This window comes from Populus euphratica, unplaced genomic scaffold, assembly GCF_000495115.2.
Source record: "Populus euphratica unplaced genomic scaffold, PopEup_1.0 scaffold98.1, whole genome shotgun sequence".
NCBI classification, from domain to species: domain Eukaryota; kingdom Viridiplantae; phylum Streptophyta; class Magnoliopsida; order Malpighiales; family Salicaceae; genus Populus; species Populus euphratica.
This window is the reverse complement of record NW_011499986.1, coordinates 334,989-347,458: the sequence shown is the minus strand read 5'-3', so window position 1 is coordinate 347,458 and position 12,470 is coordinate 334,989. Positions and strand designations below refer to the sequence as shown.

At 33.4% G+C, this 12,470-nt stretch overlaps 1 protein-coding gene across 2 annotated transcripts; it reads left to right on the top strand.

Moving 5' to 3' along the window:
- The first annotated feature begins 4,940 nt into the window (after positions 1-4,940).
- LOC105140120 (filament-like plant protein 4) lies at positions 4,941-11,535 on the top strand. Of its 2 annotated transcripts, XM_011046817.1 has the most exons (7): positions 5,079-5,169; positions 5,558-5,625; positions 6,588-6,689; positions 7,139-7,358; positions 7,480-9,919; positions 10,097-10,136; positions 10,683-11,535. In XM_011046817.1, the coding sequence occupies exons 3-7, from the start codon at positions 6,594-6,596 to the stop codon at positions 11,118-11,120; spliced, it is 3,234 nt and encodes a 1,077-aa protein (XP_011045119.1). In that variant the 5' UTR covers positions 5,079-5,169; positions 5,558-5,625; positions 6,588-6,593; the 3' UTR covers positions 11,121-11,535. The 2 variants fall into 2 exon arrangements, with proteins under 2 accessions (XP_011045118.1, XP_011045119.1); XM_011046816.1 differs by lacking the exon at positions 5,558-5,625 and having other exon boundaries at positions 4,941-5,169.
- The last annotated feature ends 935 nt before the right edge of the window (positions 11,536-12,470 follow it).

Here is a 12,470-nt window from a genome sequence, read left to right as displayed (position 1 = left end):
TTGCTTTTCTATATAGCTTTTTACCATTGGAATGTATATAATTTAAAAATCTATATATATACTATTTAAAAAGCTATTTTTTTATTTGGATCTTCAATATAATATTTTTTATTAGAGATGCTCTTAGAAAGATATTGATTCTTTATTTTTATAAATATTAATAGATTATATTAAAATAATTGTGTATCAAATATATTAAACTATAATTAGTTTTTTTAAATAGCTTTTTATTATTGAAATGTACATCAATAAAAAAAATTATATTTATACTATTCAAAATAATAGATGGTCCAACGGGAGATGCTCTAACTCTTGAACACTCAAGTGGTCTTTGTGGCTGAGAGAATAAAAAACAATTACGGTATCCTAGCACGTTAAAGAATCTAATGTTGCAAATATCGCTGTCGTAATTGGTCAGGTTGTCTCATCTTGATGATCTGGTGTCTTGTGATTGGCCTGTACGAATTTATTTTCCAGCTCATCTGTGGCAGCGAAAAGGACAGTTAAATTAGTAATTCATCGTCCATCGTCGCGCCTTTGCCCCCAGCTGAAGCCGAGAATCAACAGTGTTGGCCAGTCACAGCCGTTTCTTATATATATATTAAAAAAAAATCGAGGAGGTAAGAAAGAGAGTCGATGCACCGTCAAATAAAAAAATCAGAGAGGAGCAGTAGCTGGCAACTGAAGCAATGGCCAGGTCGAGGACACAGAGTCTTGACTTTGGGAACCTAGGAGTTTTCCAGAGACTGTGTAGGCATCTCATCAAACAGTTGTTGTCTTGTACAGTAGTGTATCTGTATGCTCTGATGCTATTGGTGGATGCTGCGCCACAGCACCATGCACCGGCATAAAACAGATGATTTGTTTTTTTGAAGCTCTCATAAAACAGATGATTTGTTTTTTTGAAGTTTGTATTTAATAATATGTTTGAAGGTATTTTTTTTTAAATAATTTATATTTGAAAAAATTATTAAATTTCCATTGAAATCATTGAAATTTATTAAAAAAAATAATTTCAATAATTTTTTAATCCAGACATTATAAAACAAAAACATAAAAAAAATATTAAACTAATAAATAAATATATTTAATTCATTATTATGAAATCATACTAAATAAAAGATCTTTAACAAAAACCTATGTCTTATACATATCTTAAAATATAAAAATATAATTAATATCAAACATGTTTTTAATATAAAAATAATAATAAAACTCTAACAAGCATATTAAATATATAATGAAACTTGAAATTAATATTAATTCAAGGTTTAAATTAAAAAAATAAGTAGTTAAAATTAATACTAAGTAATTATTTTAAGTTTAAGTTTCTCCTAATTAAGAATACTATCAATTAAAAGAAATAAAAATTAAAGTGTAAATTTGATCATAATTAATTAAGCGACTATATAGTTAATGGCAGCACATAAAAAATAAAAAATAAAAAACCCCAGTGAACTTTAATTGCTCGTTGCATTTGATGAATTCTAGTGATAGAGAAAAAAAAAAAAAAAGGAAGCAAATTTTACGTGTACTTTTGAGGTTGGCCGAATTTGGAGGTTTGGTGGGTGAGTGTATTAATTAAAAGATTATTTTATACTTCATCAACCACGGTTACAATACAATTAAAATTGTACTTGATTAATATTAAAGGACGTATAAAAGAAAAGAAGCATAAACATATTTAATTAGAAAAACAAAAAAAATAAAAAAAATAATTTAGAAATAATTTTCCATCACCGTGAACTTGGCTAGAAAACGGGTGGTCGAAGAAGAAACTATTGAGATTCACTATAAATTATGGTCTTTGAGCCTTACTTGTATAGAAAATAAATTAATCAAGCTGCATGCATAATTTATAATGATGTGATCCCTTCTTTTTCAGGAAAAATAAAAAGCCCTGCGAAGAAAAGGCTTTGACAAAGTCACAAAGATAAACAATTCTGCCGACTACATTTGTAGCTTTCAGTGTCCACAAAAGATTGTTGGGTTGCCGAAGGAGAGCTCCAAGCATGGCTGTTTACTAACACATCTGGAAAATTATTTTTTAAAGTATTTTTATTTTAAAATATATTAAAATAATATTATTTTATTTTTTAAAAAGTATTTTTAATACAAGTGCATCAAAACAATAAAAAATATATAAAAAGATCTATTCTATGCAATTTTGATGTTTAAATTTTGGTGAAATAATAGATGTACCGCATACCAAACAGCTCATGTATATTATAATAGGCAGAAAGAGACCCTCTAACTCTTAGAAAACAATTTGGACACCCCGGCTATTCCCACATATTCATAATTTTAAACTAGAAATATTCCCCAGGACGAAGAAAACTCCAAAATCCATAAATAATTGCAACAAACTCGAATTATCATCACTTAACTAGCATAAAAAATATCATTTTTTTAAGCATGTATTTTTTAAAATGTAATTATAAATAAAAAATATCATGAAACCTAAATACAGGGTTCATCGTCTCACCTAAACACGGGCTCGATGGAAAAAACAATGGAGAAAATAGCAGTGGCAGGCGACGAGCCTATTCCACGCCAACCTTGTTTAAATTCATTTACTAAAAAATGGTAGAGCTTTGAATTCATGACGAGAAGAACGCTGTCTGCTTAAAATGTCCGCGTAGAAATATACGTGTGGACATATGCTGAAATAGAATAACATAATTTCCATGCATTCTCGTGTGCGTGACCAATCCATGAACGCAAATGGCCTTGTGTTTTTGCTTATTTCACTTGGAACTACTACAATTTTAAAATTCAATGGAGTATGTGATTCAATTTGCTCAGTTGGGAAATATATAAATTAATTTTTATTAAAATATCTGATATTGATTGAAAATTGACATGGTTTTTTATATACAACTTGTGCCAAGGATCTGGCAGGGCTAACTTGTCTCGCCTTAATTCCTTTTTGTTAATTAAGATTATTAAAACCGACTCTACTCGGTTTAAAATTCAAGTAATAGATTAAATGAGTTAACTTGGATTAAAGTTAAAACAATATTATTTTAAATTTTTATTTAAAAACATTAAATTAGCAATTCTGACTTAATCCCAAGTTAATTGGCTGAATTAACAGTAATCGAGCTGAGTCAATTATAAATTGATTTTTTTTAAAACTCAATCTAAACCGGACAGGTCTTGAATTAACCCTTGGTTTCGTATCAATGTTATTAGTATTAATTGTTTTCTCTTTTGTTTGCCTTCTTCAGCCACCCTTTTAAAAAATAAAATAAACAATATTTACTCCACTAACATTAATTCATTTCATTAATTTAAGCTGGCCAGAACGATGGCATTGGAGTTAAGGCATAGTAATGGGTTTGCCTGGTCAAGAGATTAGGCAGATTTATTGATTATCCTACAGATTAGGCAGCTACTGTAGAGATTATACCTGTCCCTACAGGGTATTATAATACATAACAATACACGTTATATTTTAAATTCTTAGATTAAATTGATTTTTTAATATAACATTAAATTTTCAATAACCAAAAAGTTATAAATTTAAATTTTATTTTGAGCCCAATAAACTTTTATTTTAAAATTATATTAAAAAATAATATAGACTACATTTTAAATCTATTAAACTGGTTTTATAGCCTGACAATTATCCCCTGAAATCTTCATGATTCAACATCTTCACCAAAAATTTTCTCAAGAGGCCAAGTTACATTCCCACCTGCAACACAACAATCTCTTCCTGACAAGCAGTGGAATAAAAAAAGATTAAAGGTGTCATCACTGAGGAACGGCTGAGATTTCTTGACTGGCGGTGGTAACAATGGAAGAACAGCACCTGGTGTGGCCACTACACTTCAAAAGATTATGAGCTGTGACGGTGGTCCAAAGTCGCAACACAGATAACAGAAGAATACACACTACCCGCTCACTTTCCTAATACCGGATCCAGCTCATCATTCTTGCTTCTTGCATAAGCCTCCAAGAATTAAATTGAAAAAAAAAACCTATAAACACATCAAGTTAAATAGACATTACTCTCTGTCCGTCGTGATTGTTGAAGTTATCTTCTTCTTTTTTTATGCATTAATATTGGATAATTAATATGTTAAAAAAACTTAAATTCTTTTGAATATAATAATATATTAAAAAACTATTTAATAGTGTGATAACTTTTATTTTTTATCCAACTACAAATAAAAAATTCATTTGATTTTTAAATAATTTTTATTTTTATATTGGACCTTGTATGTAGCTGCGTTTAAAATTTTTATTTTATAAAAATTAAAATAACATATTTTTTATTTATAAAGATTTTTATTTATTTATTTTATATATGAAAATTTATCGTACAATAAATCTAACCACATTTATTTTTTAAAAATATTAAATAAAATTATGTTTCTCAAACCTATTTTTTTTAAAATAACACGATGTTAAAAATATATTAAATTAATATATGAAACTGCGATGTGTTTTTAATAATATATTAAAAATATTATTTTAATTGAAAACAAAGTTAATATCTTAAAATTTAATTTTAACCAATAATAATCTCCATCATCGAATAAATAAAGAAAATTGATATTATTACTTGTCTCAAAATAATTATTAAAATATTTTATAACACACACTTTAATTAAAGCTAATTTAGTAAGAGATTTACAATCGAAAATAAGTATTGTAAAGAAGTATGATTAATAGAGGGTCATGGATATATGAATTAATGTTATTTTTATTTATGTAAAAATGTTAAATATGACAAATAAAAGAAAAATCTATTTAAGATAAAGTTAAAAAAACTTGTGCAGGACAGCTTCGTCAATAAAAAAAGAGAGTAGGAGGATGCCACCGCCGATTTTTAATTCTCGAGGGGCAAATCCGTCAAGGGGAAGCACGCATGCCACTTTCAAGATTGCAATAAAAAAAAACAATTTCATTAATTGTTTTTATAAATAAAATTAATCTAAAAAGCTGATGTTTATGGAGCATTTGCAGCGTCCTCTCTTTTAAGTGACACCTCGAAGTATAATATTTTCACTCTCACCCACCACGACCACCACCACCACCACCGTCTCCTCTGTCATTTCTCATTTAATAGCCATCAACCTTAGATCTCCATTTCTTTCCTTGAATTCAATATTCTCATACTTTCTCTACTTATCGAAGCTACATTTGTACTGGTGACTGGTGAGCTATTGTCTCTTTCTTTTTCATGTTCATCATCCTTAAACTTGTGTATTGGCGAGCTACTTCTTCATCGGTGGCGAGAAAATAAAAACGAAAATAGAAATGGTGTTGTTTGGCGTGTGTGTTATGTTTGTTTCCGCTTTTTGAAAAAAATAAATTTGGTTTTGTTTGGGTCTTTTTTTCAAAATGATGAACATGATTTCTCTATCTGTCGGTGAAGGTTTCCTATTGTGGGATTTCTTACACACTAAATCTTTCCTAGAGCTTGTGTTTGTTTTCCTGTTTTGATTATATGATCTTTGGCTTTAGCCTTTTTTTGCTTAATAGCTAAAATGGCGTTAACTTTTTATATCTGTAGGATTTTTCTTGATAACTGTTTTGGTAGCAGTCTGGCAGTGATTTGACATTGTTGGCATTAGGGGCTGATTACCTTTTGGGTTAGATTTTTTCAGCTTGGTACAGTCTTTCTTTCTGCTCCTGTTTCACTTCATGATTTTCTTTTTAAAAAAAATTCCATTTGGTATAAAAACATTTTGGTTCTTCTGAATGCGGTTACTTTAATTATTATTTTTTGTGAATTTTAGTTGTATTTTTTGCGTTATTCATTGAATTGTTATTTATTTTAGAGATCTTTATATGTTATGAATTACCAACTTGGTGATTAGTTCTTGGCTGTAATTATTAAGTTATTACTGGCTTTAATGACATACATGAATTTTTTTTTTTTGAGATTTAGTTGCACACAGGAGATTAAATTATGAAAATGCTGGCTATAATTTGGATGATAATTCATTTGGTCAGATTTTTTGGGATTTTTAAAATATTGATGGACCTATTTTATATTATATATTTTAACTCGTGTCAGTTAATAATAAAATCGTCGTGTTTGATTGCCTGATGTTTTTGTTATACTATGTTTGATTGCTTAGCAAATGCAGGATTCTAGAAGGGAAATTTAATGAGAGAAAATGACATTATTCTTAGGATTTGCATTACCATTAGAAAGGGCGGCTTCGAAAACCTGGTCTTTTTATTTTTAAAATATGTTATGATTTTTCTGAAGTCATTTTCTCTTAACTTGCCAGATGAAATAATGAAATGGAATTCCCTATTGTTTTTTTTAAAGTTGATGAAGATTAAGTGTTATATTCTGTCTATAAGGTGTACCAACAGAAAATATAGACTATACGGCATCAATTGGAGGTGGTTGTTGTGATATATGATTATGGAGGACAGCTTGTAGTAGACCCGTTTTCTTATCTATCTGCATTTTTGAAATTCTTAAAGCGGATTTATAATTCGTGCATTTTATTAATTTCCTTGTTTGAGGTTTGACCCTTTGGGTGCCATTGTTGCCTTATATATTTCCTAGTTGATTTCAATCATTTTTCCTCATATTTACTATTGAAATTTTGCAGTCTGATATGGATCGACGGAGTTGGCCTTGGAAGAAAAAGTCATCCGACAAGACTGAGAAAGCGGCTGCAGCAGCAAATTCTGGTGGATCACAGGAAGAGAAGGTATATTCACTGACATAAGTTTTGTTTTCGCTTTGTTTACTTAGCATCCGTGTCAGACAATTCTACATCCTGGTTTATTTGGATGGTTTATGACTTTGTACGCTTAACAATTGCAGCATTCCCATGAATTTCTTTGTTACTTTGTCTACACAAACGAGTGAATTTGTGAACTGCAAATTTTAACATCGTTAAAAATATAAGTAAAATTAGCCGCAGGCATCTATATAGCTTTTTTTTTTTTTTCCCTGAAAATGAACTCCGTTCCTTCAATCTGCTACATACCATTTTAGTTTCTTGACCGCTTCAGATTTGTTGGATGAAAAGATCAAGGACAAGATTTAACAGTAGCACCATGCAACTGGCTGGGTGTCATGCTGTTTCGGCTCTTTTTGAAAGCGATGAGTTTCTCCGATTAATTCTTATTCTGATATTCTTTTTCATGAAAACAGGATAATTATAAAAAACCCAGCTATGTTCAAATTTCTGTGGAATCATACACCCACCTGACTAGTTTAGAGGATCAAGTGAAGACATATGAGGAACAAGTTCAGACACTAGAGGGAGAGATTAAGGACTTGAATGAAAAGCTGACTGCAACCCATTCGGAGATGACTACCAAAGAAAACCTGGTGAAACAACATGCTAAAGTTGCTGAAGAAGCTGTCTCAGGTATGGCACTGTTCTTGAAATACCATATGAAGATAGCTATGATGGTGCTTATTTATTAATGCAACTTCCTAAATTTAGCTTGGCATGAATTGTATTGAATTTGGATCGCCTTTTGCCTCAGGTTGGGAAAAGGCTGAGGCAGAAGCTTTGGCATTGAAAAATCATCTAGAATCGGTCACCCTCTCAAAGCTCACTGCTGAAGATCGGGCATCACATTTGGATGGTGCTCTTAAAGAGTGCATGCGGCAGATACGGAATCTAAAAGAAGAACATGAACTGAGAGTGCAGGAAATTGTTCTCAACAAGAACAAGCAACTGGACAAAATTAAGATGGATTTTGAAGCCAAAATTGCTACTTTAGACCAAGAGCTCGTTAGATCTGCTGCTGAAAATGCTGCACTTTCAAGGTCATTGCAAGAGCACTCTAACATGCTGATCAAGATAAGTGAAGATAAGTCACAAGCTGAGGCTGAAATTGAGCACTTGAAGAGCAATATTGAGTCGTGTGAAAGGGAAATAAATTCACATAAATATGAACTTCATGTAATTTCTAAAGAGCTGGAGATTCGTAATGAAGAAAAGAATATGAGCATAAGATCTGCTGAAGCTGCCAACAAGCAGCATATGGAGGGTGTCAAAAAAGTAGCTAAGCTGGAAGCAGAGTGCCAAAGATTACGCGGTCTTGTTCGGAAGAAGTTGCCAGGTCCTGCTGCACTTGCCCAGATGAAGCTAGAGGTTGAGAGTTTGGGCAGAGATTATGGAGACTCTAGATTGAGGAGGTCTCCTGTTAAGCCTCCAAGTCCTCATTCATCCTCGGTGACTGAATTTTCACCGGACAATGTACAGAGATTCCATAAAGAGAATGAGTTTCTCACAGAGCGTTTATTTGCAGTGGAGGAGGAAACAAAGATGCTGAAAGAAGCTTTGGCAAAGCGTAACAGTGAACTGCAGGCTTCTAGGAATCTGTGTGCTAAAACAGCAAGCAAGCTTCAGAGTTTAGAAGCTCAATTTCAAATCAGCAATCTACCGAATAGTTCCCCAAATTCTATCATTCAGGTTCCTGCTGAAGGTTACTCTAGTAAAAATATTAGCAATCCACCTAGCTTCATCACTGTGTCTGAAGATGGAAATGATGATACACAAAGCTGTGCTGACTCTTGGGCAACGACATCAATCTCCGAGTTTTCCAATTTCAAGAAGGACAATCACAGTGAGAAGTTGAACAAGGCTGAAAATGCAAAGCACCTTGAGCTTATGGATGACTTCTTGGAGATGGAGAAGTTTGCATGTTTAAATGCAGACAGTGCTGCTAACATTTCAAATTCTCCAATCAACAAGACCTCTGAAGTTGCCAATAGTGATGCTTCAGGTGAGATTTCTTTGCGAAAAGAAGATAAACTGTCTGAAGAGAAGCACAATTTGTATCCACCGGTTAATCATTTGTCTTGCAATAAGGATTCTTCAGCCATAGAATCAGGATTTGATGCAGACCTGTCATCATTCATGAAGCTCCAGTTGAGAATCTCTATGTTACTTGATTCTGGGTCTAAGAAGGCTGATATGGGGAAAATTTTAGAAGATATTAAGCAGGTTGTGCAGGATGCAGAAACCGGAGCAAGCTGTGTTTCCAAAGAAGCACACTGTTCTGATGCAACAACACCTGACAGGCAGACTTGTCCTGAAGATGCTGGCATAATGGGAGAGAAGGAATTTGAATTGTCCCAAGAGAGTAAGACAGCCGCACAAATTATGCACACAGTAAGCCAGGAGTTACTGCCTGCCATTTCTCAGATTCATGACTTTGTATTATTGCTGGGTAAAGAAGCAATGGCAGTTCATGACACTTCTTGCGATAGCATTGGTCTGAGCCAGAAAATCAAGGAGTTTTCAATCACTTTTAATAAAGTTTTACACAGTGACAAAAGTTTGGTTGATTTCGTATCTGACCTTGCTCATATACTAGCTCTAGCCTGTGGGCTCAGATTCAATGTCCTGGGATATAAAGGCAATGAGGCAGAAATCAGCAGTCCTGATTGCATAGATAAGATTGCTTTACCCGAGAACAAGGTTGTTCAAAAGAATTCATCAGTAGAAACATATCAGAATGGCTGTGCCAACATTTCTAGCCCTACCTCTAATCCTGAGGTGCCTGACGATGGAAATTTGGTACTGGGCTATGGATCAAACACCACATCGTGCAAGGTCTCATTGGAAGAGTTTGAAGAATTGAAATCAGAGAAGGACAACATGGCCATGGATCTAGCTAGATGTACTGAAAATTTTGAAATGACAAAGTCTCAGTTACATGAAACCGAGCAGCTTCTAGCTGAAGTCAAATCCCAATTGGCTTCTGCACAAAAGTCTAACAGCTTGGCTGAGACACAGCTTAAATGCATGACAGAGTCATATAGGTCACTTGAAACACGTGCACAGGAGTTAGAAACTGAGGTAAACCTTCTGCGGTTGAAAACAGGAACTTTAGAAAATGAGCTTCAAGAAGAAAAGAAGAGTCATCAGGGTGCTTTGACCAGATGCAAGGAACTAGAAGAGCAACTGCAAACGTAAGCTTCCATCCTTTTCTTTTACTATGTTCAGATTAACCATCCATCTTTTGCAAACTTGTGTCTACCATGGCCTATGTGTGATCCTGACCAATTCATGTTTTTCTAATTATCTCGTGGAGTTTTTTGATGATTCATCTGGATTTGTCTCTAATATGAACATCTTGTTCTTTCTAGGAACGAGAGCTCTACAGTGACTGACATTGAGTGCAAACAGGTGGGGCATTTTTCCTCTTCATCTTTCCTTAAATTGTCTTCGTTCAGAATGGCTTTGTTTCTCATGTTATCAATAAAACAAGAGAAAAAATGTGAGATATAAATGTTGTGATGAAGATGTTGCCAAATGATGCTTTTTAAAACAATGGTGTATGACCTAAACATTAATCTAGTGCAGCAAGCATATTTATAATACAGTTATGGACAGCATTGTATATCATTACATGTTGCAAACCTAGCAATTCAGCATCTATGGACCTCACTAGAACAGACCAATAAATGAGCACTTGTGTGGAAGTTGATATTGATCTCTCAATGCAACCATGCATTTTCGTAATTATGTGACCCATCATAGATCATTGCCTTCCATGCCAAGTATTTCATGTCAAATGGGGGGGGCAGTATCTTTTTAAAAAAACAACAAAGCACACTGAGGGCGAGGAATATGATATCTGATTAACTTATGAGATCCTTGCTATATTTAATGTGATACTTTGGAGTTTGGATATGATCAGTTCAAAGAGCTAAATTGGAAGTACTGTTTCAGGAGAAAGAAATAGCAGCTGCTGCAGAAAAGCTTGCAGAGTGCCAAGAGACGATATTTCTTCTTGGCAAGCAGTTGAATTCTCTGTGTCCCCAAACAGAGATCATGGGATCTCCTTACAGTGAGAGGAGTCAAATTGGCGATGTTCTTGCTGAAGATGAACCTACTACAAGTGGCATGAACTTGCAGGACTTCGATCAAGCTGAGATGGACACTGGTGGTTTAGCCAATATACACAAAGCAGGGGCGGAATCTCCCATCAATTCATACAACCATCCATACAGTCCATCTGATACAGAATCAAGCCTCTTGAGATCCCCGGTTGGTTCAAAGCCTCCAAAACACAGGCCTACAAAATCTTCATCTTCTGCCCCAATGCTGGAGAAACATTCTCGAGGATTTAGCAGGTTCTTTTCCTCGAAAGGGAAGAATGGTTATTAGCCCGGCAGGTTGCAGGTCTAATAGTGTTGTGGTCTATAAAGATCCATATAGCAATAATCTGAATCACCAAGCATGGAGTCGTCGACCATAACTGGTGCTAGAATCACTCGTGTATTATTCAAGCTCCTGACCCTGAGTTTGTTCAAGTTTCATATTGTGAAACGATGCTTTAAACACTGGGTAATTTTTTGTAACTGATGAATGTATATGGTATCCACATCCGTTACTAGTTTCCTTGCCTTCTGCAACTCTGTGAATGGAACATGACATAGTTCCTGGACCGGGACCGACCACATCGAATGTAATTGTTTGCGGCAGTTTGGAATGATTGTTCTTTTTCGACATACGAACAGTTGTGTTGTCAGTTATCAAATAATATTGTGAAATGATAATAAGTAGCTGAGTTTTTCAGCAACCTGTTCGGTTTGTTTGACCTTCAGTTTTTCCAAACGAGCTTATATATATTTCATGTCTTGTCTGTTTTTAATTCCTTTTCTAGCCAGTGTGTTTTCTTTGGAACTTGGAACCGGGGTTTGGAGACGGTTGGAGAACTGCATGGCTTGAGAGTTCGGAGGCTACAAAGTTCGGATAACAGCTTGGGAAATTGGGAGCAAGCCTTACTTTCTGCACGGGGAAAAGTATCTAAAGGCACCTGAGAGTTTCTATTACAAATGTGTTACATATTAAACCTTTTCAATTACATTGATTGATCTAGCCGAGGGATTTTCAAATCTTTGCATTCCTAAAATCTCTTTCATGTTGGGATTCTGAAGTTCTGTGCTCGGCTTGATGGTGTTCTCGAGCCCGTAAACGGCTCATGCACATTCAACCTGTACAGAGTCCCTACTCGTCCTAGAGTTATAGTTATAATATACAGCCTAGAGTCAACCCAGTCATAAGGTAGATTGGTTAATTAGCAAGTTAATAAGTTCATCCAAACTATGATTATCAGTCTAACCCATTAAATCAGTTGGGTATTTTAACCATGCCTAGACTAATGTTTGGTATTTCTAGTATAGTTATTAAACCACGTCTTGAAATTGATTCGGCTAAGAAGCTCCGGTTTTGGATGAAAAAGAAAAAGTTAAAAAAATATATTTAAAGTTTTAATATCTTATATAAAAAAAATAGGAAATAATTGATATAAATGTAAACTATATATTTTATAAATAATAAAGTTTAAAAAATTATTTAATATTTTTTTGGTCTAAGTTAAAGTATTTAAATAAAAAAAAATTAACATTAAATTTTTTTTCTTGTGAATATAAAATATATATATATATATATATTAATGTGCTTTAAATTTTACATTGAAAAAATATTTTTTTTTAGAATATAATGAAATTTGAT

Excerpts from the sequence above, each read along its gene's own strand:
- LOC105140120 (XM_011046816.1), top strand. The coding sequence starts at position 6,594 with ATGGATCGACGGAGTTGGCCTTGGAAGAAAAAGTCATCCGACAAGACT. Across the intron at positions 6,690-7,138 it reads GTGGATCACAGGAAGAGAAG|GATAATTATAAAAAACCCAG; the intron begins GTATATTCACTG and ends TCATGAAAACAG. Across the intron at positions 10,137-10,682 it reads CTGACATTGAGTGCAAACAG|GAGAAAGAAATAGCAGCTGC; the intron begins GTGGGGCATTTT and ends GTACTGTTTCAG.